At 39.9% G+C, this 27,326-nt stretch overlaps 1 protein-coding gene across 1 annotated transcript in view; it reads left to right on the top strand.

Moving 5' to 3' along the window:
* Window positions 1-27,326, top strand: part of PDXK (pyridoxal kinase) — a 48,114-nt gene that overhangs the window by 5,076 nt on the left and 15,712 nt on the right. The window contains exons 2-5 of the mRNA XM_050332124.1: window positions 15,374-15,428; window positions 21,976-22,080; window positions 24,986-25,069; window positions 26,822-26,868. Of these exons, the coding sequence (XP_050188081.1) occupies window positions 15,374-15,428; window positions 21,976-22,080; window positions 24,986-25,069; window positions 26,822-26,868 (291 nt within the window). The remainder of the gene's footprint in view (window positions 1-15,373; window positions 15,429-21,975; window positions 22,081-24,985; window positions 25,070-26,821; window positions 26,869-27,326) is intronic.

Here is a 27,326-nt window from a genome sequence, read left to right as displayed (position 1 = left end):
GGGGGGTGTCACTTTCAGCCCTTAATATTGCTGGAAGACAGACAAGAATGAGGCTTCTGAGGTCTCACTTTTATGTAGTTATGTTTGTGCAGAACTCTAAACTAAAAGAGACCTCAAATTTCTCTTCGAACTTTTAATGGAATCTTTTCAGCTACTAATGCAGAATAATCAGCTTGAAAAATTAGAGTAATTTCAACCTGCCTAAAAGACGTGCAGCTGGGACTGCAGAAGTGCTGTGGACTCTGAATGACTGAGTGGAGTCTCCGATAAACAGAGCCGGACTGACTGAGCCATCCTCGTCCAAGGTCAAGTCTGAGTGTGTGACTGTAGGATTCATTACTGTTCCTGCAAGTCACTTAGCAGTGGCAACTTGTTAAAGAAGCCTTTGTCGTGAAAATACAGAAGATGCAGTCATGAAAATGCAGGAATGCTGAGGGATGTCCCCACAGGCTGATTGGGTAGTACAGCTGAAGAGCTGCGAAAAGCATCTTAAGATGCATTAGGAGTCATTTTTCAGTGTGTGTATGGGGCCAGTTGACCAGTGGGCATTTTGAACTTGTTAAAAAGATGATGATAAATGTTTACAGCGATTGATGATTATGATCATTTGCTAACTTTTTCATAGTACCTTGTGAAAATTTGAGCTGTGCCGATGCCTGTGGTGATATTTGACATAATAGTTACACTGCAGCGTGTGTAGTGACACACAGTGAACAAACAGTAGTGCTTTTTTTGGACATAAATATAATTGTTTTGTCTACCACAACACAGCAAAGTGAAAAGATTAAGGAGTATTCCATTTGGTGTCTACAAGTATGTGCAAATATTTGATTTCAGAGCAAGCAGAAATGCTTTACCCTGATTCACCCACTGTCTTTGGGGAAAAAAATGAGTTGTCAAGAAATTGCAAATCTTATTAAAAGACTGGAAAACCTTGCCTAAAGGTGGATTTGCACTGTTTGTGTGGAGAATGTAATGTACTCAGAGACTCAGTAGCAAGTGTTTACTTGCTTAAGGCAATTTTATATTAGGAATGGCCTTATTTTCTATCTTTAATCTTAGATTTTTTTTTTTTATTATTATTCTTGCAGTAGTTATGTCTTATTTCTGCTCCAGCTGAGATACTCTCCATTTGGGAGAATATTTTTTTTTGGTCTATTTACAAACAAGGACAGATAGCAGAGACAATAGAGAGCAGATTTTTGGGGGAAACAAAGCTTCAAGTTAATTTCATAATAAAATGTAGTAAAATGTATTAAAAATAAAAGCATCATTTGAAATAATAAAATGTATCTTTAATTACATATATAAGAACTGTGCAACGGTACACCTGAGAAAAACAGGGGATAAAACACAGCTACTGATAGTTCTCTAAAATCTCCCTTTAAGTCAAGTGCTGTCTTTTACTTTTCACTCTTTCTTTTTATATACAAAAAATGATGGTCACCCTTCCTTGAAAAGCATATTTAGCCATTTTAGATAAGGGATACAGCATTATCCATGGTTGACTGAACACATACCAGGCAGGTATTTTTAGCCCCTTTAGGCTGAAAAGATGCAAGTTGGAAGTTCCACTTCAGTTGCTTGTGTTGTATGGAAAACAGGTTGGAGTTGGTGAAGCAAGTTAATGTCAGGAGCTGGACATTACTCCTGGAACATAAAATGTCCATTCTTCTGAAATTACTATATGAGTAGAATGGGCAGCTGTGTAGTAATATATACAGAAGAGAAAAAAAAAATATATGATGAGCATGTTTAAAACATACCAGGGAGGTCTGTGTTGATAGATAATATGAGCCCTGGAAGAAGCCAGACTACTTCATCATGTTGTGATGTAGCTAAAAAATTATAACTGTGCTGAACTACCTGAAATTTTTTCAAGCCTGTATTGAGAATTCGAATTTTTTGGTACTAATTCATCCATGATGCCTCTGAGCTCCAGTTCCCTTAACATCTGGAACAATTATCTATAGAACAGGTGAGAGAACTGTGATACCAAAACCTCTTAGGTGGTTCATTTAAAAACGAAACAAACCTCCCTTCACCCCCTGTCATCCTTTGTAAATTCCGAGCATATGGACTAGTTTGGGCCCAGTAGAAATCCTTCCGTGGTGATTTACTGTGGCTGTCTTGGGAATGCAGAGCTCCTCTTGCCAGCTGGATGTGTGGGATCGAGGGGGTTCTGGAGCACACAGTGGAAAATGGGAAGTCTCTCTCCTGTGGCAAAGCCAGCGCTGGAGAACTGCCTTCTGATCTGTGGGTGCAGTGCTTCCCAAAACCAGCAGTAAGTGGTTCTCCTGACCTGAAGAACCTTACCAGTCTGATCACAGCTGTTCCAGTTCTCCCCACTGAGGGCTCCAGTCACGTTTTACCTCCCAGAAGAGGATGTGTGTGGAAATCTCAAGCAAGGATGACACAGCTATCAGTGACATTAATGAGTCGAAGGGAGCAATCCATGAACAGTCTTCAAGAACAGCATTAATTGGCAGGATGCATCCCGTGTCTCACAGGACTGGGCACCATATTACAGGTGGAAACCATCAGACATTCTGAGTAGCTAAAGATGAAAAAAACCCCAAGTTTAACAAAGCAATTAAACAATTAAAACTGAGGCCAGCAGGGATAGTATTTCGTGCATCACATTAATTGTTCATTGTTTCTGTTTGTGGATCAGCACAAGCTACAAGCTGTGTCACAGCTCATTCCTTTCGTAGATAAATACTGCTTGTAGCTTTATTTTGGGGGCAGTTGTTTCTGTTCTCACTGTAGTTAATGGCAATAACATTGTGCATCTATTCATTCATGCAACAACCAAACCAATGCTCGTCTAAACTTAGTTTTTAAATTTGAGAAGTTTTATATCATCAAGTGTCCTCTGGGGTACAGGTTAACAATCTGCTGGTTTCAGTAGAGATACCAGATTGAGAAGCACTTGCTCTGTCCTTACCACTGACAGCTGGTCCTTCCACCTGCACTGTTTTGTGTCCACTTCCACGCTCCAAGGACAGTCATTTTGTGAGGCCATGTGGTAAACGGCTCTGAGAAGCCATCCAGGTTTATTAATGACTTGACAAACAAAAGGAGAAAATGTGTGTTTATTTTGGGAGCCAATTTCCTCATCCTGTTCCCTAACACAGCCCCACACACAGCTCTTTTGGCAAAACTGAGGTGCCAGAGCAGGAGCAAGCCCCAGGCTCCTGCACCTGGCACCTGCTGAAGGAATCATTCCTGAAAGTATGCTGTTATCTAAGACATCTGCTTATTCTGAAGGAATTGGTGAGACATTTATGTGTTCTCTAGAAGCTTAATTTTTTTCCCTGTGGTGGCCTTGGTTTGATCTTTATATAGTGTGGCACCTCTTTCAGGGACCTGTTTCTGTTTTTAGAAGTATCTGTTATTGTGCAGTTTAACATCTAAACGTTTGGTAGCAGAGTGGAATCCATTCATAGTCTACCTAAGAAGTCCAAACAAAGCACATGTGCTGGATAAAACAAACCTCTCTCTTGTAGGATAACTCCACCTGAGATGTACAAAATGTGCCTGCCACATCCTGCTGATGAACTGGTGGTTCGGGACCTGTCTAGCCAAAATATAAACAGCAGGACTAAAAATAAGATGGAAATCAGAAGAAAAGAATGTGTTGTGGGATCCTCCTCCCCCATTTCATTCACTAAAATAAAAGTAGATTAATTCCATGCCTGTTGGACCTATTGCTGCTATGTCTGCCTCTTCTAATCAGTGTTTGTAAACTTCCTCGTGTAGCACTGTAGGATTCCAGCTGGCAGAGTTTGCAGTGACAGTATGGTGTTTTTGTCAAATTACATCCAAGTGTAGAAGGAAGAAACAGGACGATGATGAATCTGAAATTTGTGGTGAACTTGCAGATTTCAGAACTCTTCAAAAGAATATGTGAACTGCAACTTCTCCATCTGAAATCGGTGTCTGAAGTCACTGTTGGCTGACAGCAAACACTCTCAGGATGGGGATGAAATGTTATTTCCCGGGTGGAAGGCAGACAGACTCCCACAGCACCACCTCATTCTCCTGGTTTTATGGTTGTGCTTTAGTGGGAAGAACAAAGGGGGAAGCAGAAGCTCTTATTCCTTGTCTGTCACTCGCCTTAGTCTTTCTAAATTGGTGTTCTGCAGATCCACATCCCTTGATCCCACCCCAGGTGGCAGGAATGGCCTCCTGCCCACAGGAAGATCAGTAGAGCAGCTATACCACAAATCTTTTGAGTCTGCAGTCAGGTCCATCCTGAACTAAACTGTAGTGGTGCAAGGAATAATGATGGAGGAGCACATGTGTCTTGCAGGCAAAGAAGCTGCTCGTTTGAGTAGGCTGTGGAAAAATGATGATGATGTAAAACAAGGAATTTCTTAGTGCTGAGCAAAATGGCTTAGGGGGAATTTTGATAAACACATATGTTTCATGTCATCATCGTAGTTTGCATTAAATGGTTAGCAGGGCATACCAATCAGTCTGCCCAAGTGCAAAGTAAAACTGAGTGACCTGGTGGTATTGGCTCTGAAACATTTCTGTGTCTCCAAAGCTTATTTGCAAGAGCGTCTTTAAGGCACTATTGGATAATCTTGAATTTGGCCTGCTTATTTTTCAGATAAGTACTTAAATTGCAAGCCTTTTCAGAAAAAAGAAATAAACTATTTGAGAACATATTTACTGCAGTCTCAGCCTGTTCCAGTCCTTTCTTTTCAGATGGTCACGACATTACAGCTAGATCAGCCCATCTGCAAATTCTCAGTGAGTACCAGTTTTGCCAGAGCACTTTGACAAAATCTGCAGTCTGCTCTGGCAGAAGAGAGAGGCATTTGTTTTCTGCTCCAGTCTTTAATATGTCTGTCCTCTGTGGTGTCCAGCTGAAGCCAGCTTGGAAATCCTGAAAATGGGTATGGGGATGATCAAAGATGAAAAGGAAATGTCACTGAAGAAACAGGCATTAGGCTACCTGAGGTGATCATCTTGTCTGGGTTTTGCTGATGGTTTTGGGTCTGAGAACTGGCCCTGGAGCAACAAAGAAGCATCAAATCAATGTGGTTGCAGCATGTATGAAACACCCCAGTCTCCTTCCCACTTGGCTTCTTCTCATGTAAAATCATAGAACATCCTGAGTTGGAAGCATCACCAAAGTCCAGCTCCTGGCCCTGCACAGGACACCCCAAGAATCCCATCATGTGCCTGAGAGCATTGTCCAAATGCTTGTTGAGCTCTCTCAGGCCTGGGGCTGTGCCCACTGCCCTGAGCAGCCTGTTCCAGTGCCCAGCCACCCTCTGGATGAAGAACCTTTTTCTTATATGCAGCCTAAACCCCTCTGACACAACGTGAGGCCCTTCACTTGTGTCCTGTCCCTGGTCCCCACAGAGCAGAGATCAGTGCCTGCCCCTCCTCTTCCCCTCCCAAGCTGTGACTGCAGTGAGGCCTCCCCTCAGTCTTCTCAAGGCTGAACAGCCCCAGCTGCTTCTCATACGACTTCCACTCCAGACCCTTCACCATCCTCATAGCCCCCTTTGGATGCTCTCTAATAGCTTAATATCCTTCTTACATTGTGGTGCCTTTTTCCTCAAGGTCATCTGGTGTTATGTTTTTATTGTTTGCTTTGTAATTGTCTATTTCTAGCCTCAGAATTTGAAGTGGTCTGTGTGGTACCTGACTCTGGATTAATGAATCACCAACAGTATGTCCAGCATCCCCCTTCCTAGTTTATTTGCTCCAGTATTTTTATCCTGGCACAACATTCCCAGTATCTTAGTGATTTTTCTTTGCAGTGCCTTGTCAAATGCTGCACTAAGATACAGCTGTATTATGTCTACTGAGTTCTCCTTAGCTACTTGGTATGGCTTATTAAAAGCTCAGAAAGAGAAAAAAGAGATTGGGTTAGTCAATAGCAGTTTCAGTTCAGTTTATCAACCCACGCCAGCAATTACGCCTGCTTCACTAATTGTCGGGACATGCCTTTTCTTTTTCCCAAGTTCCTTTCTCTCAAATTGAATTTGTGTTCTAATTTTCTACACCCAGTACAATGTATGTTTTTCAGTTCAGCAGCAAATGGAAGGAGTTGCAATTAAGTGAAAGAGCTGGCACACGGTAAGAAGTGCAAGCTGCAACTGGGAAATTTTTCTTATGTTCCAAATTAGTTTGATTACAGAAATTCAGCCTTTTGAAATATGTTGCTGTGCCCTGTCCAGAGTAAAACAGTGGAGCAGTGATGTTCACTGGAACTACAGTGATGGCTGTGTGAGATAAAGTTCCAAATTGTAGTACATTAATGCAAGCAGCTTGTAATACAATGAATACCTAGAGTGTTTCATGGCCTGACATGGAGACTTTCTTATTGGAAAGTATTGCTGCTATTACTTAGCAAAAAAAACCCCCAAACCTCAAGTACCTCGTTTGACAGGGTAATTTAAACAGTGGCAGTGAAGTTAATTCTGTTAGTGACTTTCAATTAAACTTGGTTTTAATATATATATAAAACTGGAAGGAATAGAATGAATTTGATTTATGTGATACAGCTATTTTTTTAGACAAATACAGGAATTCTGGGCTAATTCAGTTTGTAGATTGTATACACACTCTGCTAAAAGTCAGCAATTTTGGGTCTAACCACAAGATTTCTTGAAAATTCCTCATAAATTGTGTCTGGTTTATTATCTGTAACCCCTTTGGTTTATATATGTCTTTGTGCTATAAAAATTTGTTCTTTGACTGATGCACCTGTCAGTGTTACGTTGCTACAAGAGTAATTTTCAAGTTGATGTAGGGCCTACCACATGTGTGTCCTGTTAATAGCAGTAAAGCCAGCTGTGATCTAAATGTGGATGAGGAGGGAGGTCCTCTGAAGAAAATGCAGGATCATGTAGTGGGGCCCTTCAGGCCTTCAGTTGTTTTTGTGTTGCCATCACAACTGCTCAGATAAGGCCCTCTGGATTTTACCAGATGTGCCTTTGCAGCCTTGAGCTGTTTTGCTTTCAGTACAGACATCGTGGTCCTGGTGGGCTTCTGGCTGATATTTTTAGATGCTTTCCCCTTGCATGGAGCACCAGACAGTCTCTGTTAGTTTGCCTGTCTACTATTAACTTCTCTTTTTGTCCCAGATCTGTTTATTCAAGTGCCTTATGCCAGTACACCTTGCTACTGAATTTCCTTACGTTAACTGTATTTGTGGAGGCAGATGAGTAAGACTCTTGATTATGCAATTATTAAGTATTCATTAATTAAAATTGACAGTCATAGGTAGTATATTTGTTGGGGTAAACCTCACATGGTCTTAAACTTAATTAAAAAATGGTGTTGGGGGGCCTGTGTGTACTTGTATTTTGTGTGTAGATATTTGAGATGTAGGATTTCCTCTTATGTACTCATTTATTTTTTAAAATGCTGGTGTGTGCTTTAAGTGACACAAATCAAAGCGCTTCCCCATTACTTGGAAAACTCGACTGGCTCTTGAAACTGAGGACTTTTTTTTCTTTCTGTAGAGCCTTGTGGCTTGTCATGTGCTGCCATATTTGAAAATTAAACACAACTTCACAAGATGCTGAAGGGATGGAGCACCTCTCCTATGAGGAAAGGCTGAGGGAGCTGGGGCTGTTCAGCCTCCAAAGGAGACACTGAGAGGGGACCTCCCCCAGGTCTGTGGGGTCTGCAGGGAGGGGGCAGAGGATGGACCAGGCTCTGCTGGAGTGGACCAGCAATGGCACAAGAGGAATGGGCAGGAACTGATGCCCAGCAAGTTCCACCTGGACAGGAGGAAGAACTTCTTTGCTGGGCAGTGACCGAGCACCGAACAGGTTGCCCAGAGAGAGCGTGGAGTCTCCCTCACTGGAGATATTCCAGAATTATCTGAACACAATCCTGTGCCATGTGCACTGGGATGGCCCTGCTTGAGCAGGGAGGTGGGACCAGATGACCCCACTGTGGTCCCTTTCAGTCTGGCCCATTCTGTGATCTTGTGCTTTACAACTTCCATATCTTGATCTCGAGTGCAGCTCTGTGAGAAATCTCTCAGTCTCATAACTGCCTGTTTTTACCAGGAGAATGAAATGCATATGCTGAAAGGTTTGAGGGTAGTATACATTTTTAGAAGTGGTTTAAAACAACATCCTAATATCTGTCATGGTTCCTTGCTGCTCAGGCTCTCCTGAAGGATGTGTTTTGTCTGCAAAGGGATTCGCTCTAGACTTTGGTGAGAGATTTCAGTGGAGTGTAGGTCAGAATCTGAGCAAGTTGCAATAAATTTAAGCTTGCCTATCACTTCTAATCTGCCTGGGTTTCCTGACTTCATGAACCATTCCTATGCATCACAGTTTAGTAATGAAGAAGGAAAGCAGCTGAAATTAATGGTTGTTTCTGAAAACATATTTGCGTGTTGATCTTGCCCAATAAAGCAAAACAAATCAGTAGCACAGTTGAGTTTACGTAACCTGAATCCTTATTTTGGATTCTGCACAGAATTCACTGTGTTGACTTTTTAAGGTCTGTCTGGGTGGTTTTGATTCATTTATTTAGTGTGTGTTAACCTTCTCGGGTTTTTTAATATTTACTGCTACTTTGCTCTAACTCATCAGTCTGTTACCATCTGTTGGCACAAAGGAGATGTCTGGCTTGGATGGTTCATATTTGAATATTAATTGGAAACAGAGTCATCCTTTCTCTATAAAAGTTTTACTTACAAAGTGAATATTTTGCTACAAAGCAGAAGAAGTGCAAAGAAGTGTTATAATACAAGGCTGTATTTATTTTGAGGAGAGTGAGATGCATGACAATCAAATCCTCCTTTCAAAGGTGGAATCTCAAAAGTTTTCTTCTCCTGGTTAGCAGAATCTTGTTCCTTCTTAGACAGTGCCCTTTTCTTGTCAAACTGCTTTTCCCTTGGAGATAAACCTACCTTTTAGACATGCAAACAAACTATATAGCAAGATTTTCACTTGTGGGACATTTGTAGCTCAGATCTGGATGTGAAGTTCTGATTATGCAAACAAGAAAGAAGGTACCTTGTGATCACAGTAAAAGAATTTCTATGAAAGACTGGTTGCACTTGATTTCCAGCTTCAGCCTCTGATACTTCCCATGGATTTGTGATCTACTTTGTGGACTCACCTGAGAAAATTGGTTTTGATGTGTTCTGGTATGGAGAAGCTAACATTTTCTTTCATTTAGAACTTTGAAGGAACTTAAGAGTTTGGGTGGGGGTCTCGGCTTTATTCCATGAAATATAGATAGCAACCTGTGAACATGTATCAGGAACATAAATACTATGGAAGAAACATGTATATAGTTTACACAGTCTGGTTTTATACAGCCTTTTCTTTTCCTTTTCTTACATTGCCTTTTTTTTCCCTCTGCTTTTTACTCATTCCAGATTTTTCCTCTAATCTAAGTTGCAATACTGCTTTGTGGTTTTAGTTTCAAACCTTAAAATGAAAATGCTACTGGAGGCACAAAGCCAGTGCCCAAAGAGGGCAAGATGTACTGGCCATGCTGTAGAATAGAGAGGTGGTTTTAATTGAATTTCAGTCTTGCAGAACTAGGTCATTGTTCTCTAAGGTTGCTTAAATTAAATACAAATTAAAACATTCCAGTTAAATCAATCCACTGGTCAATTAATAGCAAAGGACTTATCTTTAATGTCAAAGCTTGGCATAGTTAATAGTGTAAACATACCCTACCACTGGGTTTTATCCTTAGAGCCAGAACTTTGGGGTGGCAAGCAGGTGGTGGTATTTTGTGTGATTTTTACAGGTGGAAATCTACAATGGGTAAAGCTGAGCGTGTTTTGTAGGTCATTGTATCGTTGATGATGGAGTGACCCAGGCTGGAAGGGACCTCCTGGAGTCCCAGTCCAACCTCTGGCTCAAAGACTGGGCAGCACTACGTTCAGCCCAGGCTGCTCAGGGCTTTGTCCTCATGAGTCTTGAAAACCTCCAAGGACAGTAATTCCATAGCATCTCTCTCGACCCCCTCTAAACCTCTTTTCTCTAAATATGTACAGATAATGCAGTGGCAACTGGGATTTGTGTTTGTTTCTAATGTTTAGTACCCAGGAAAACAATTAAAGTTCAGTTCAGAAATTCATGGAATCACAGTGACAGTTTTTCTCACCCGCTTAGGATACTTACTGGGTTTTTTTCTAAAAAAATCCCAGACACCTTTCCCCACTTCACACCTCCCTAAATTGCATCCAAGCAAGGAAAAAGAATTTCTTGAGTGCTATAAAGTGTGTGATACTTTTGAAAATTTACCTTTTTACCCCTGCAGGAGCGTAGTAAAGCTGCAATACAAATGTTAAACAGAAGCAGTTCAATAATAGCTTTTCACATTTCTCAGAGTAAATAAAATTATTAAATGAGAATTTATATTAATATTTACCCTGAGGCAGAGCTCATCTTTGAAGTTAATAGTTTTCTGTCTCAAGTGGTGTTAACAATCAGATACCAAATAGTATTAGGAGGCACAAATGAGTACTTTTATTTGTCTCCAGACCATTGGTACATAATGTAGATTACACAAATATAAACATAAAGCTTAGCAATCATTAAAACTGGGTTTGAGATGTTGCACTTGCTTCAAAATGTCCCTGATCATTTCTCTATTGCTTAGGTACTGGCTTGTTTCAGTCGAAATGTTTGTATATCGAAATGTTTTCTGGAAGGAAGAGAAGCTGTGAATTTTAAACAAAGCTTTAATTAGTGTGGTTACACAGTGGAAAAGTCCAAAGAGTTGCCTTATTAGGGGTGAACCCTAACTGAGATCCTACTATTTAGGTAACTTGCCCAACTTAAGACATTTTCTGTCTGTCTGGGTCGTTTTGTTGTTCTTCCAGTAAAACAGCTGGTATCACTTGTGAAATTTGAATCCTGAAGGGGACCCATTTCTCAGATTTTTATTTGTGGCTTAGGTTTAAATTCTTCTGTGCTTTTAGGAAAACTATTTGGTCCTGTTTTCCAGAAAGAACCAACACCTTCAGAGCTTCTCCAAGTATTTTGAAGCCTCTTCTTTTCTTTTGTGTTGATTTTTCCTTTGAACATTTGCTAGTTTGGAGATGGGCATTCAGATAAACTCTCTAGACCAGGTGCCTGCCCAGGTGATGCACTTTCTCTTCACAAGGCTGGGGTAGCACTGTCTGGGAAGAACTGGATGATGTTTGTCCCTTTCCTTCGGTTATTTGTGATGAAGAGCTCAGCCCAGCTTCATCTCATACATAATGTTGGCATGTGTGCTTCATGCTGCCTGTTTCTCCTAATGCATTCTGCTCTGCTGTGTGTATTTTGATTTCATATTCCAAATATTTTTCTGAAATGTGTCATTCACATCTGCCAGCCATGCCTTCCAAATACAGGACTCCTCCAGTTTTGATGGTTAGTGATTTAATTTTAGAAGTTTAACAGTTCTGCCTCCTTTTTCTTGAAGATACTTAAAAATTACATTAAATTTGCCTATTTTCCTCTGAGATTTCAACTGCAGTAAATGTCACTGTATGATGTGATATAGGCAACTTTAATTTGTGTCTTAAGAAGAACAGTGTTTGACACGTACTTAGACTGGAGGCTGAGAGATTTGGGGTGAACTTAGTCATCTTTTTCCTTTGAAGAGCTCTTATCATCCTTACCCAAACTGATGATGGCTTTAGATTTGCCCAAGATTTGCAGTTCTGTGGGCTAATGAGACTTACACAGAATGACAGCAGAGAGAAAGCGTGGAAACCTGGAATTGTTCTCTGCTGGAGGGCCTGTAGGAGACCAGATCATCCGAATCAGGGGGTGGTGGTAGTGTAGGTGATGTGCATCCCTGGCAGCTGGAGCCCTTGGACACTTGCAGAGTGTCTGATGTCACCTACATTTCTAAAACCAGAGGCAGGAATATCCCCCCAGGACACTTGCTGTAGGGAGCAGGGGAAGTAGCACGGGTAAGGACTATTTCAAGCTGGTATAGAGAAGCAATAAATTAGATATTACTGTGCACTTCTTAGTCAGCTCAGTCCCAACACTGATCAAATATGCTCTGAAGGCACTTTTGCCATAAGCAAAATAGGGAAAATCCAACTGGGGCAAATTTTTGTTTATTTACACAGAAGTACAAGGAACACATACGTGCGTACACAAGCAAGAAACTTAATATGTATTGACTTCAGTCCTCTTTTGAATTTCTACTTTCTAGTAATTTTCCAAAGAAAAGGTTGATTTTTTACTGGCTTATGACATTAGAAAAAAATACTGGTATCCAACCAAAGGCATATTTTTTTGTGATATTTGTACTTTTGTGTGCAAATATGAGAGCCTACCTTTTCTTTAGGTATGGTTTATCTGATTCAGTACATTTACTCTGGTCTCAGTTTTCTAAGTCTGTACATATGAAAACTCATGTATTTCTAATTAGGTAGTTAACTCAGAATTAAGATTTATTTAACCTCTGGTTTGAGTAGAAATTCTTAATTAATTGAAAAAACCCCCAAACCTCAAAATCACTTCTTTTAGTTAGCTCAGCCCAAGGAATTAAAAGGAACTAAATTACATGTATTAAAAAGGTTTAACAAGGTGTCTTTTGAACACAGCTCCCCTTGTAAGCAGGGAAAGTATTCATCATTCAGTATATTAGAAGCTCTTTCTGATGTGTAAGGTCCTTTAGCTGTGCAGGGATGACACTTACTGGTTTTTAATCACTCATTGAAGGAGAAGAAAACATTTCCTTATTCACTATAAATGATCACGTTGTTAAAATGAACTACACAAACCAAAATGAAGAGTTTTCTCTGCAGCCCTAGAAGAGGTGATTGCTGTCAAAAACTGCTTTCAACACCTCAATATACCCTGTTTTCAGGCCTTCTTCTGGTGACTAAATTCCATGAGAGTTTTCAATGGAGTCCTCCCTGGTAGCAAACATGACCTGCCTTAACGTTTATTTATTTATTTATTCTACTACTTTATACTGAGCAGAGGCCTTAACATCTGTTGGTCTCCCTTCACAGGTAGTACTAAATAGGGGGTTTAATTGTACGTCGTTTTTAAATAACATTTTGTGTATTTTAATCCTCTGTTTTGATATGAGTCTTTATAAAAGGCAATGCTTTGGAGTAGCTGTGGCTTATTTTGAGGGTTGAGTCAGGTTTGCCAGTTAACTGTGTTAGATTTCAGTCATACATGTTCATTCAAAACAAAACTTCAGAGCAAATTAGAAACTGTGACAGAGTAAATTAAACACCAGTGATTGTTATGGAGACCTTTAAAGGCTTTTTGGCCTGTTTTGCACCAGTGAGAAAAGTGAGAATATCAAGCTCCCTTGCAGAATTTGAGTTGCCTGTGGCTTTTCATCAACTATTCAAAGCACTTTTGTTACTCTTGTACCAAGTGCACAGCTAAGCTAACCTGGCACCTGGCTGTCTGCAGGAGAGGTGGCCTCACTTGTATTTTCCCTTCTGCTGGTTGAAGCAGATTAACTGGCCAAAACAAGCCAAAAATCCCTAATCCTACAGAAAAGCCTGTTGAGAAATCAAATGACAGCTAGTGCTGGTGGAGCCAATAAAGGAGGAGTGCTCTTTTTGGTGACCATCAGCTGGGACAGTGCTTACCTGTGATGTAGAACTGCCCTGCCTTCAGCAGTTGTGCCTGCTCTCCTTCCCTAAAGCCCTGTGTGAACCTGATTAGTTAGTAAATCACAGTGTGTTCTGTGCTGTCAAGTGTTGAATAGTGGGAGAGACAAGATTTGAAATGGATTAATTCACAGTTGTTGCCAAGATATTTGAAGGAAATAAGAACTACTTAGGTCTGTTTGTTGCAGGGAGGGCAATTGAATATGGGGTGACAGATCTGGTTAGAGGTCATATTCTCATTTATTTCTTTGAAGAGCATGTGCAAACATCAAGGTTAAGGTCATTACAGTATGGTCATGTTCTCACCCCTGTAATTCCTAGGTCTTTAAAATAAAATCCATGAAGGTGAAGCAAGAACCTGGGTGGGGAGTAGAAGCTGGGGTTGATTTGAACTTGAACAGGTTGAGGCAACCCACCATTCTGTCTGTCATTATCGTAAGATTAATTTGCTTTCTGCCGTGGAACGAGCAGAAACCTTTATTAAATTCTGAAATAAGAATTCTGTGTAGAGCTGCGTGGACTCTTGAGCTGTGAAATGACAGAAGTGTAGCACCTGCAGGGAGAAGGAGTGACCTGTCGCAGCACGTACATCCTTCTTGTAGCAGCACAGGGGTTGGAATAAGGGGCTTATCACGGAGAAACTGCATGCACAGGGAAAGCCTGACGTCTGGCACATACACCCAGAGATTTTTAATGTGTGCAAAGGGGTTGCCTTCATGATGAAAAGGGAGAGTCGTGAGTCGTGAGGTGAAAAAAAAAAAACGTGACTGAAAAAGCTTTGTTTCTTCACTCACCCCTCCCAGCAAATTGCCTGAAAGAGGATCATACACGGTGGTGCATCATTCCTTTTATCTCCCAGTATGACTCACTGAGCCATACATAGCAGCTTGTCTTTTGAGGAGATTTCTTACTCAGGGAAAGCTGGATGTGGAAACAAATATTCAGCGTCAGTCTGTTAACGTCACTTTTGCATTAGAATTCCTTTCGTGAGAGATAAAAATGGCTTGGCCAGCAATGCCTGCATTAAGCAGGTATTGTGAGGTTAAAAATCCTCATTAGTCTTCTCCTGATTCAATGCCGTTATTTTTATAATATTCACATATTTTTGGGCAACAAGAATGTTTGTTGATTGCATTATAATAATTGGATATTTTAATATTTGGATTGCTGGTAATGCAGGGTGCCATGTGGCTTTTGGAACATGCTTTAGGCCTTTTTTACTCTGTGTTTTTAAAATCTTTCTCCCTTTTCTGCCCAATCATGACCCAAATAAATTCTCTGGCATTTCTTTCTGTTCATTTTTAGCTGTAGAGAAACTGATTGTGACATCCAAGTATGGCTTGTAGCATTGATTCCCTTTAAGATTTAAGATCCTTTTGGAAAAATTGGCTTTCTGGAATATCAACAACATCCTCTCTGTATTTTGCATTAATTTAGTACCTGAGAGGTATTTTCTTGCCAAGAAAAGCTCTCTTCAGGGTTTCAGTGATTGCTGCTGGACCAGCCTGTCCGTCCTTATCCCCACATGAACTCCACCCTGGGGATCCAGAGCTCTGTTTTTCTGGTGCTGTTGCCAGCGGCACTTTTGTTCCATGTTGGCTGCTGTAGTAAAGCACTTTGCTGTTTGTTTATGTTGCATGTTTGTTGACTCAGCTTTCAAGATTTTTAAGTATCCCACTGGAAACCGAGAGTGCTTTCCTCGTGTTTTGTGACGCTGGTAACGTATTAACGAAGCTGTGTTAGTAAAAGCAATATCCCTGTGTTCTATTACAGGTCTTGGGATTTGAAGTTGATACGGTGAACTCTGTCCAGTTTTCGAACCACACAGGTAAAATTTTACAGATGCTACTCCACAGTCACTCAGCTCTGCTCAGCACGTGGCTCACCTCATCCCATGGCACTGGAGAGGAGATTGGCCTCACGTTTTCGCTCCCATTTTCACGACGTACAACAGAAATGTAATTTTCTTGTTTTGAGATTAAAGTCTCTCTGAAGGCTGGATTTGGGAATGGGGCTTGATAGGAGGTGGTGATGTCCTGCTTTACCGTTCAGAGTGTGAGTTTCTCTTTGTTAGGCAGTAATCTAATTAACTCAGGTGGTGAAATAACACAAATAAGGCCATTTACTCAGCGAGGCCTGTGAATGAGGGAGTCTTCAGAATGATTTTCTGTGCATTATGGCTCTATGACACTCATAATCACATTACCAACCCAAACTCAGAGAATACTGAGCTAGACTCAATGTTTCCTGTCTTTGGGTGCTTCCCCAGATGGCTAGCAAGTATCCTAAAATTACATTTTTGAGGGAGGAAGAGTGTTAATACATTTGGGTGTATTTGTATTTTATTTTATTTATATGATGCACTCACATAATACTTTCAGACTTACTAATACTCAGAGTGCTAGAGAACTTTTATCTTTTGAAAGAAAGCTGGAATTTATGTTTATTTTAGCAATACCTTTCACCCAGAAAGGAGCTCCAAGTGACTGGCTGTTTCTGGATCAAAAGAGACACATTTATTGTCTTAGTGGGGATGGGTTCTTTGAGGGGAGATCTGCTCTAGATAAAGAAATTCCACAGGTGTCTCAAGAAGCAGATCCAGACTTTAACATCTTGAAAAAGAGCAAAACTTGCTTCTGACCAAAAAAACCACAAAACAAAACAAAAAAACCCCAAACAACCAAAAAAACACCAACAACCAACAAAAAAAACCCACCAAAAAAAAAAAAACCAAACCAAAAAACAACAAAACCACAACAAAACAAAAAAAACCCCAACAACAACAACAAAACACAAAACAACCAAAAAAAACCCCACAAATGTTGAGGTACTTTCCTAGTATCTCACAGGAACAACTGTGTTAATAAACTGCTCATTTTTGGAACAGAGAGCAGACAAGGAAGCCTCTGTCTTCTCTCACTGTGTTGAGCTCTGTGGAGCTTTCAGTAGATTATAAGATACCTGTCATGGAAGTGTCAACTTGGGAAGAAGAAATTAATGTTTCAAATGTAGCTTGAAATGTTTCAAAGGTAGCTTGAAAGCCACCTCTTCTTGTTAAAGAAAGACACAAGAGAGGTAATAATTAAACAAGGGGGTGGGTGCCTTTCCTGGCTCAGTCAAAAAGCTGCTTATTTTTTTTGTACCCTTTGGCACAGTACAAAGGTTCTGTCCTGTTTTTCAGAGGTACTCAGGTGTGACTTCCATTTCTTTAACGTGTTTAGTCTTGGGAGTGTGGGATTTTCTGTTGTTCGGTTTTGGTAGCTGGGTAAAACTCTTGTAATCTTCCAGAAATTAAGCCATTTTTTCATGTCAAATAACTTGTCTCTTAAAGGTGCATGAGCACATGCTGTTTATTGGCTTTCAGTTTCAAGATTAAATCAGCTTTACAGGACACTAAAAGAGCTTAGAAGAAGTTTTACTGACCATAAACTGAATGTGTCTGAAGGTAGGAAAATTACATCACCAACAGGATGAGCAGGTTCTTAAAACAGAAAAGAAAGACAATTTTTAAACTTTTTTTTATAGTATCACAGCTGGAGAAAGGTTACCAGTGTTTCATTCATGGTTTGGCAGACAGTGGGGACAGTAGAAGGGCAGTAGATTGTAGTGGATGGTAGAAGAGTCTACCCTCCAGAGGAAGACCTAAATGAACATCCCAAACCCAAAAATGTCTCAAAGGTCACGAGTCATGTAAACTACAAGCACCAGGAACTGCTCCTGGTGTTTAGGAGTGACATTCTTTCTGGGTTTTTTTCCTGTAATCTTCCTTGTCTTAGAAAATGTGTTTAAAAACATCCCAAAGGTTGCCACACGATCTCATGGCTTTGAGAAGCAGAACTTGTGTCTGCAGTGGTGCTGCAATACACAAGCATGGTGTGCTGGATGAATGGGTGAAGGTAACTTGATTTTCCTATAAAAACAAAATCTTACATGAGAACCCTTTCTGACATCATGATTAAAGCTGAAGGACAAATTCCTCCTTCAAAATCTGGCTGTGAACTTTAGTTTCTGAAAGAGTGCCACATACCAGAGGAGCACAGGTAGAAAAGTGTGTGAGGTTTTGGACATAGTGTTCTTTCTTTCCTTCTTTCCCTGTTTTTAAACTTGGTCCTGGCAGCAAAAGATAAAATGCAGAAAGAATTTATGACTAACAGACTTTCTTGTGTGAATCATTATTGCTCTTTTTTTGCCCTGTCTTTAAATTAGTCAGATACCACGGGCAACTTTCTGCTGACTCCTGCTCAGAAAATTCAACTTTCTTTAGTCTCTGATAATCCTGAAATTGGGAAAATGTACTTTAAATCAGTCCCCCTGGGAGAACAGTTTGTCATGTTGCTTCGTGAGGAACTTCTGTGATTCGAGTGACTCACACTTGAATGGCATCGTGCTTCATGTACAAATAAAAGAAGCTGTCATGCAGCCTACAAAGACTGTGCTTTTTATTGTATTTTACTGTACTATTTGCAGAAGCATCTCATTCTCTGATGTACAAAAATTAAAACCTAGTTGGTTTTTTTTTTTAATTCTATTGTTGATATTTTGGGGTGCATTTTTAATTCCTCAGGGATTTTCATTTTTGTTTTTTTCATTGGGAGATTACTGGCAAGCATATAATGTTCTTACTGTGCTGTCCAAATCCTACCTTTGAAACTGCTCTGGAACAAAGAGCCTGAGGGTTTTTTTCTGTTCCTTTTCATTTCCAAGCACTTTTGACTTCCACTTAGTGGGTGTGTAGTGGGTGGCTGGGTTGGCTGGTAGGTCTAATACGTGATAAATTATAATTATGTCTTGATGTGATTCCTCACAGTCTGCCACCCATATGCAGTCACTCACACCTTTGTGTGTGCAGGGGCGAAAAGAAAAGATCTCCACTCATGCCTAACACTGGTAGTATTTTTACTCCCACACTGACCAGCTGTAAAAAAAAATCCAGTGGGGAATTTGGTACTGTATTTCTGGTTTTGTTGGAGGCCTCCTGGTAGCTGAAGATGAGTCTTGTGTTTAGACCAGGCTGTCTGCCAGAGTTTACATGTGAATTTTGTGATGCTGCTGGAACCAGACTGCCTGTCCACCACGTGCCATGAACACTAGATCTTTCTTCCTTTTTCCCACGTGAAATACTTGGTTAGTGAAGCCACTTGGAATAGTTTTTGCAGGGAGCACCACAGGAGGAACTCAAACCTCAGAACAGAGTGTTCTGGGCTGGAAAACAAAGAAACCTTACACGCCTTGCTGTACTTTGTGGTTTGCTGTGTGTATTAGTTGGGGTTTTTGTCTCTTCTGATATGCTTGGGACTTTTATTTTCTTTCTTCCTTGTTTTTGAAAGTAATTAAGAGGATTATAAATACATTCCAAAGGAGAAAAATAGTACCAGTGGAGGAAGGCAAGACAAAAAAGTGTAAATTAATCTTGGGTGTAGTATTAGCTACCTCTCTTGGTTGTGGTTTTGTTGGTTTTTTTTTTTTTTCTTTTTCTTACAGATCAAGATATTTCCCTGGAGACTGATGAATACATTTGTCTTTTTAGAGGGATAAGTGACATGAGTCATCATATTTTACTTGTTTTTCATTCCCTTATCTGCTAAAAGCAAATAGATAATTGCAATAAAAGGTCATAAACAGATAAGCAGAAGGGGTATGAAGTTGTTTAAATGCTTATGCTCTTCTGTGTGTTTAAAATTATTTACAAATCTGGGAGACTAATGCAGTTAGTCTGAGCCAAGTGGTCTTTTGGAGAGCTGGATCATGATTTGCAATGTTCTCTCTGTTCTCTCAGTCCAGCACTGAGGGGAATTATTTGGTGGTTTTGTAGCTAAAACAGGGAAGACTCAAGGAAGACCCCTTTCAAGATAGTCCCTCTTCCTGGGACCCCAACTTATCCATCCTGCAGTTAGTGAAACACTTTTTGAACATGAGTAACTGGCTTTTTCTTCTGTCCCTCTACAGAAGGTGATTTTTGGTTGTATATTCCAGCAGGAGAGCAGGATAAATGCAGAGTCATGGGATTTGCACCTTGTTCATCATGTTACATGACATCACCCTGGGGAAAGGGGTCAGGGTGATTTTCACTTTGCTGCCAGTTTTGATTTTGTTTGTTTCTTCTTACTCCAACATAATTCAGTTCCTGGTGAAATCACAGTTCTCTGCAGATCCAGTGAAGGCATTCACCCTTCTTTTTTTTCTGTCTGAATAGCTGGGGCTTCCCTGAGAGCTTCCCTAGGGTTTTGTTTTTCCTCTGGCTGTTGTGTCATTACGGTTGTATTACACCTTACCAGGTAGTAAAAATGCTCCTCTAGTTTCCTTTGGGAGTCATTGCTACCGAGTTCAATGTCCCTGCCCCATGTGGGTGAGTTACCAATTCTGAGCTAAGCTGGGCTGCTGCCTTATATTGTGTTTCCATATTTATTTTCCCCCCTCAGTGGAGGGCTCAGTGTGGCATGGACCCTGTGCTTTGAGTATTTAAGGCAGCTTGGTAAAGACAGCTTGACACAGCCAGGTGAACTCTTAGTTAAATGGTGAATTTTAGGGGTGCCTCCAGAGAGCATCTAAATTGTCTGGGCAGTCTATCGTATTTATATTTTATGGACATGTGTGAGACAAAAATCTGCACTTTTGGCAGCAGATTCTGGATGAAAAGTGCACCCAGTTTTATTGATGACCACAATGGAAGGGCTTCTGTTGTGTCCCTGTACTGGCTTTGCAGTGCTACAGAGACTCAGTGAAGAGGAGAGGAAGGATTGTTTCTCTCTGGCGCTGCAGATGTGACAGAACAAACATCTGCATACGTGTTAATTAACCAGATACTGGGGTTAGGTGTAGTCAAGGGTTCCTCATACACTCAGGGTGCATGAAGAACTAGAGGTGTGGCTGGGCGTTAGCTGTTGCAATTTTGAATATCACTGTCTTCTGCAACAAAACCACAGCCCTGACACATGGAAATCCCTCACTTTGTCCATTTCTTCACAGAGACTTTGTGGGAGGCGTTTGCCTGGGACAGGGTGGTGTGGTGGCTGATGTGAGTCAGGCCCCCAGCCAGCTGGCAGCAAGTCGTGTTTGAGAGGCTTGGCCTTTGTGAGCTGAGGAGAACAAAATGATCCATCTGCTCACCATACTGTGGGTGTATTTGCATTCATAAGAAGGAAAACTGAAAAATGTGCTTAGACTAAGCTCCAGGCACCTTTTGGCAGTTACTCTAATAACACAGTTTAGAGTGATAATCAAAGCCAACAGTTTTTATCACAGAATTTCCTAACGGCAAGAGCAGAAGTTATCACACAGGGGTGGTGTGGAAGAAGATACGCCATTTAACATTTCACTTTTCTTAATACCAGTTAAGAAAAAGATAATCTTTTTAACAACCTCTGGTTTTATGGAGGTTGGAAGAGTTAAATTGTGGGTGCTTCATCTAAAATCCTGGAGGAAGCCCCATTCTTACATACAGGGAAGGGATTGGTGCCATCCAAATGGGCAGCAGGCTTTGACGACAAGGTGCAAGGGGTATTTACATTTGTCAACAAATATTTAGATTCTGTTAAGGAAAATTACGTTTCTTTTCCTTGAAATTTGCTTCCATGGAACTTGGTCCACTGTTTGCTGAAATCATTTCAGCTTCTCCCGAGTAACTTAACATTCCATCCACTTTCTCAGCTGAGATTATTGGCTTGTAATTCTTAGAGATCATTCAAGGATAAGAGTGTATGGATATTATTTGTCTGTTTATAGTGTCTTTCTGCTACTCATTTCCTCCTCCAGGATTCTCAGTACTAGAGCTGTGCTATTTTTGGAAGAGAATCTGTCAGATGACATTGTATGTTTAAAGAGCATCCATGACAACATTCTACTGTGGTCACTCTGTTCGTTACGTGCAGGTCCCAGCAAGCACCACGTCTGATGGGGTGCAGCAGTGCTGCATGTCCCTGTACAGACAGATCCACAAGCCTGTTAAACGTGTCATCTAACTGTCAATTTTTTTCTTTTTTAATATAGTATAAAATAAAAAAGATATGTTAGGCTGACACCCTCCTCCAGTGAAGCCTAAAACATATGTTTGTCCCCCTCCGCACAGGAAAGGGGTAGTTGCAAAGGCTCCATGGGAAATCTTGCAGGAGCTTGTGTGTTCTCAGCTTGATTTGCTGGTAAATGGACAGTCTCAAATTGCACTGTAGTCATTCTTTGGGAGACAGAAGTGCTAAGAAGAAGCTGAGCACATCAGCTGTTCTGCTGACAGCAGCTTTCATTCAGCAGCAGAGTTTTACAGAAGAGGTGGAAATGCTTTTTGGTGCTGATAATTGATGTGGTCCCTGCAAGTGTGTAATGTGTGATCTGAAACAGAAAATCCATCTCTTGAAAAAAATTATCTGGCACTTGCTTTGCAGGTTACGCGCACTGGAAGGGTCAGGTGTTGAATTCAGACGAGCTTCATGAACTGTATGAAGGACTGAAGCTGAACAAGGTCAACCGCTATGATTATGTACTCACAGGTAAGATGAGCTTGTTCCTTGGAGTTCTCATGAGATGTAAACAGAACTAAAGAAAGATAAAACATATCCCTCCTTATTGCAAACCAAGCAATTAAAATTTCCCTCCTTTGATTCCTCCTGCAATTTCACCTGTATATTATAGTCTCAACCGCTCGTGCTGTTGAATTTGGAACAGCCAGAGCTCTCCAACCTGAAGGTTGTAACTGGGTGGGTAAATTGATCCCCTTGTATAATTTACAGACTTGTACAGGCCAGTCATGTACAGGCATACTTAATGTTTTGGGAGTGCCTCTCCTGGAAAAAAGGATGAGGAATGTCAGAGCGTTATTTTACAGTTTATTAGGAAGACACGAGTTTAACCCTTTCTCCTAAATCTGCAGCACTGGCACTCTGTGGTACTGCAGCGTGATTTTATACACAGTTGTATGTCCTTGATTTTTTTTTTTTTTTTTGCTTGATCTTTAAGGCATAGTGCTTGGACACAGAGCAAAGTATAAGCAGGGTTGGATTTTGAGTTTGACTCTGTCATATGTCTTCATTTTGTGCTCTTGTTACTCTTGTAGGTCATCCGAGTGAATACAGTTCTGCAGTGTTTTCCTTTGCTAACACTAAGTACCAACTGTTTATAAATACAGGCAAAGAGAACTTCTTGTAAAATACTTTCTAGAAATTAGAGATTCTACATGGAGTTTTTATTAAAGATTGCTTCTCGTCCAGTTCCTACTTCTCAAGAGTAGGTTACTGATCAGGTTTCACCTCAGTAGGAGTTGTGCATCTGGTTTAGATTACAGTATCATTTTTTTATAGCCGTGAACAGTCACTTTTTAAAGGTAAGCAGAAATATATAACCAGATTGAATTGATTTCATGGCTTCCACATGTAGGGAAGTTCTTTATACACAGGGAAAATTGGAAACTTTAAGTGTATGGATTATAACTCCACATCAATCACTCTGGCTTGAAGGATATGGCATGTCTGAAGAGTTATTGTCAGGGCTTTTTCAAGGAATATCTCTAAAATAAAGGAGACTAACTAGAAAGTAGGTTGAACTAAGGTTAAGAAATTAATTTTGGCATAAATGAATTCTTTGTGATTGAGAAATAGATGAACACCTTTCTTTCCTTGAAAGAACTCACACATTTCCAGGAAGAACACACTGTATTGCAGGAATTTTCAGGAGATGTTAACATCCAGAAATTCTAAATAATGTTTGAATATTCTGTTAGCTGAAATGTACCTTTTTTATTTTGCCTCTAACTCTTGGAAGAGAACTCTACACCCTTTCTATCACGGTCTTGTACTGGTAAAATGGATGTAAGAGATTAAAAGTGGTAGAAGGAAAAACAGAAATCTTTAGCAAAAAGAAATTTCAGAGAAAAAGGGAATCTTTATTAACATGCCTTTTAAAATAGGATTTGTGTTGTTCAAGTTTGTTTTAAAAATCTCATTAGCTGTAGACGTTTTCAGCATGGACAAAAAGAAGGAGTGGGTAGAAGTGTCAGTAATTTCTTAATATCCAATAATGCTTCCAGGGTTTTATTCTTCAGCTGCACTGTGACTGAACTTAAAATTCAGGTTTTTTTCATTCAGGGCCAAAAGTCATATTTTTCTCTTCAAACAGGAAAAGCCATTCACCATAGTGCACAAGTACCTTGTACCTCCAGCAACCTGGATATGATTATTTACAAACTGAAAACAAATTAATTTCTCCACAGGCAGGATTTTATTGTTGATTGTATGTCTGATGACTGTAGATATCTTGGCTGAGATGGAAATTATTGTCTTTAGGCCGATTACACAAAGTAACATTCTGTTAACTTTTGTGAGTGTTGTTATTCGTAGATCTTCATATATTTGTTTCATTTACAGTAAAAGACTCAAGGTAAGTGATAAACTACAATTCAGTGTAATTGTTTTAAACACCTCTGTCAATAATGTTAACCAAGCTGTGTATTTTTTTTTTAGCCATTCTATAACAAAAATCTGTGCTTGGCTCTTTTTCCTGATTATCAGCATTTCATAGATGTAAGACAAAGGATTTTGGCCAAAAATCTTGGAAGCTTTTTCAGTTTCTCTGCAACATCTAAGAATTGATCAATTTTGTGAATTAAAAAAAAAAAAAATCCAAAATGTACTTTTAAGTATTTTAGTAGAGTGGACATTTCCAAGCTGAAGAGTTTGAAGATGCTACCTGGCTAAAAATAATAGTATTAAATGAACTAAAATAAATTAAAATAAAATTATTAATTAATGAATGTTGCAAATGAAGTTAATATATAAATATATAAATTAAGAAACATCCCTAAAATAAAGAAATTACTGTTTAAATGAGAATATTGTGATTAACGCCTTAAAATATAGTAAAATTTATTTTCAGCTTTTTTCACTGATAAGCCTAAAACATAGGAATTTTATTGGTACTTTGGCCATTGCTCTAAAATATTCAAAATTAAATCTCCATTGCATTTATGTGTTGGACTTTATCAGCATCAACATTAATAATGATAGTAACAAAATTGCTTCAAGACAGAGTGTGAGAAAAGTATATGGAAATTAAAATATTTCCTATTTACTGCATCATAAATAGTACTTATTAGACTGCTGTTTTGATGAAAAGGAAAGGTTTTTTTTCCTTTTAACCTGACCTTTGTTTCTATAAGTTCAAGCATTTTGAAATTGTATGAGCCCTTCATATACAACATATTTAGTAAATGGATTCTTAAGGTTATATTTGTAGTTGTCTGAATTTGTCTCCCACCTGGTTTTGCTGAATGAGCTGCTAAAATGCCTTTATTTTAAAAATGCATTTATCCGAAGAATGAGAAGTATGCATCCAAAACTAAAAACAGAAGAAGTATTCATGAAAATAGGCTTCAAAAATCTCTTTTATTTTTTCCCCCCAAAGGGTATACAAGAGACACATCATTTCTTGCGATGGTGGTGGATATTGTCCAGGAGTTGAAGCAACAGAATTCCGACCTTGTATATGGTAAGGAAGTGAATTATAACCCTTCCTGCTTTATCACTGTGTGTCCATCATTGTTATGTTTTAGGATGAAAACACTGCATTTCACAACCATCTTCTGCTCTGATCTGGGGGCTCTCTGAGGCTCCAGGGGTGTTTCATTTCAGCGTCAAGTGTTGAGGGAGTTGGCTTTTTATCTTTCTGATTTTATGCCTTTCAGTATGTTTCTTGCTTTATGCTGCCCAGGGGAGAAGGGGACATCGAGGACTGACAGTCTGTATCCAAGAAAGGATAAAATTCCCAGCCAGCTGCTGCTGGTGGCAGTTCAGAGGCTGCATGTGCTGGTCCCAGTCAGTCAAAAGTGGGATAGACTCTCCTGTGTTGCCCTGCCATGGGTTCATATAACATCCCATAAATGTCTTACTTTGCTTTATAAACTTCATGATTCACCTTAAACTCCAAGACTTTTCTAGCTCTGGTGCCTTCTGCTACAATGTGGGAGCAACAGGCTCTAGCAACTGTCCTCATTAACATGTCAGGCTTAAACCTGTGGGGAAAAAATTCTCCTCTTTCCTTCCTGCATATCTTTTCAGGACTTTTGAACATAACCAGTGTGGGCTCGAGTTGACCAAAACCTTTAGAGTAAACAGGGCAAAGTCAGGGAGGATTTAGTGGGATAAAAAGCTGTGAATCATGGTGTTTGCCTGTCATCTTCAGGTTCAGTAAACAGTGTGGTGAGCAAACATTTAGAAGGATTGGCAGGATTTGCAGGTGTCATTTAGCAAAATGTAGCAAAGAGGTCTTCACTGGGTTTTGTTGCTTTTTGGTCTGTATAAACACTGTTGCACTGTCAGATTCTCCAGAGCCTTGTATGAAAACCAAGGACTGTTGGAATATGAGCAGGAAGGAACATCTCACTGTATAGAAGAGGAAGGAAGTGGTCAGATGTTGAGATCACAACTAGGCTTCTAAGACCCTTTATATTTAATAAGTGGATTATAATGTAAGGAACATGCTTTTAAAATGTAAAACAAATTACCCTCTTTTTATTCATAGAAACTTCCTTAAACACCGATTGGATTTGTATTTCTTTTTTTATCTTGCCAAAGGCTCTTTTAATATAATGAACAATGTTCCTTTTTGAAGTACACTGTGGCCATTTCCGTGCCCTGAAACTGAGGACCCTTGGAATACATTGTTAATACTTCTGATGATACAGAACCCATCCCAAACATGTGTTAATATTATTACACCACGTATGAGTTCATGTACTTTGGCATGGATTTTCTTATTGTTTCATTATGATACACTTTTTATTTAATATACACACAGCATTTTGGTGTGTACCTTTGGCATGTATTTTTTTACACTAAAATAGAAATGGGACTCTTTTCAGAGCTATTAGCTTCTCCCACATTTCTCCCCCACCACACTACCATTCCACAGTTTAGGGTTGGTGAGTGAAGGTGAGGGCTCTTTGTGTTTTCCATAACAAAAGACCCTTTACTCCCAGCACTCTGATCCCTCATCCTCATCATCTTCAGACATAACACCATGGAAGCAGGCAGGAGAGGGTGATCCCAGCTTGAAAACTGTTTAAGACATCTCTTTCAGGATTGGCAGCCACCAGTTACAAATTTCAGGCTGAATGTGCTGCAAGAGCTGTGAAATTATATAAGCTATGAGGTGCTCAGTGCTGTTACCTAAAATTTTTCCCTCCAGCCAGAGTCTCTACAATTGTACCCCATTTCTAAACCTAATTTTATTCTATTACAGTGTGTGATCCAGTGATGGGTGACAAATGGAATGGAGAAGGCTCTATGGTTAGTATTCATCTGTTTGGATTCTCTGTGTAGTGAATGTTTGTTTTATAAACATGTATAAAGATTTATTAATTTTTAAACACCAAAACTGATCTACTTTACATAAGTGTGGCTTTGAATCTCAGTAAGTAAGTTAGTGCTTTAATTTCTTGTATTTGAATGAGTTTAGTATGTGGGAGGAATGACAGCTGCATAGCTCTGGGACTAATTCAGACTCTCTGCTGAGACAACAGAGGGAATACAGACCGTGTCTGCAGGAAAAGATCCCCCTGCTCTCCCTCCCTGTGTCACTGGAGTTCTCTCATCTTCTGTCAGGAGCTCTGTTTTGGCTGGTAGCCTGGCTGGCATTGTCAGTCGTCGTGTGAATTGACACAGCACTGGAACCTAAATGGAGATGAGTTGTTTCATGTGGGATCCAACAGCTGTTAGGGTTGGGCTGCGATCAGTGACGGAAAAGC

This window comes from Myiozetetes cayanensis, unplaced genomic scaffold, assembly GCF_022539395.1.
Source record: "Myiozetetes cayanensis isolate MyiCay16 unplaced genomic scaffold, myiCay2020 scf5-8, whole genome shotgun sequence".
Lineage (NCBI taxonomy): Eukaryota > Metazoa > Chordata > Aves > Passeriformes > Tyrannidae > Myiozetetes > Myiozetetes cayanensis.
This window is presented reverse-complemented; position numbering and strand designations above follow the sequence as displayed.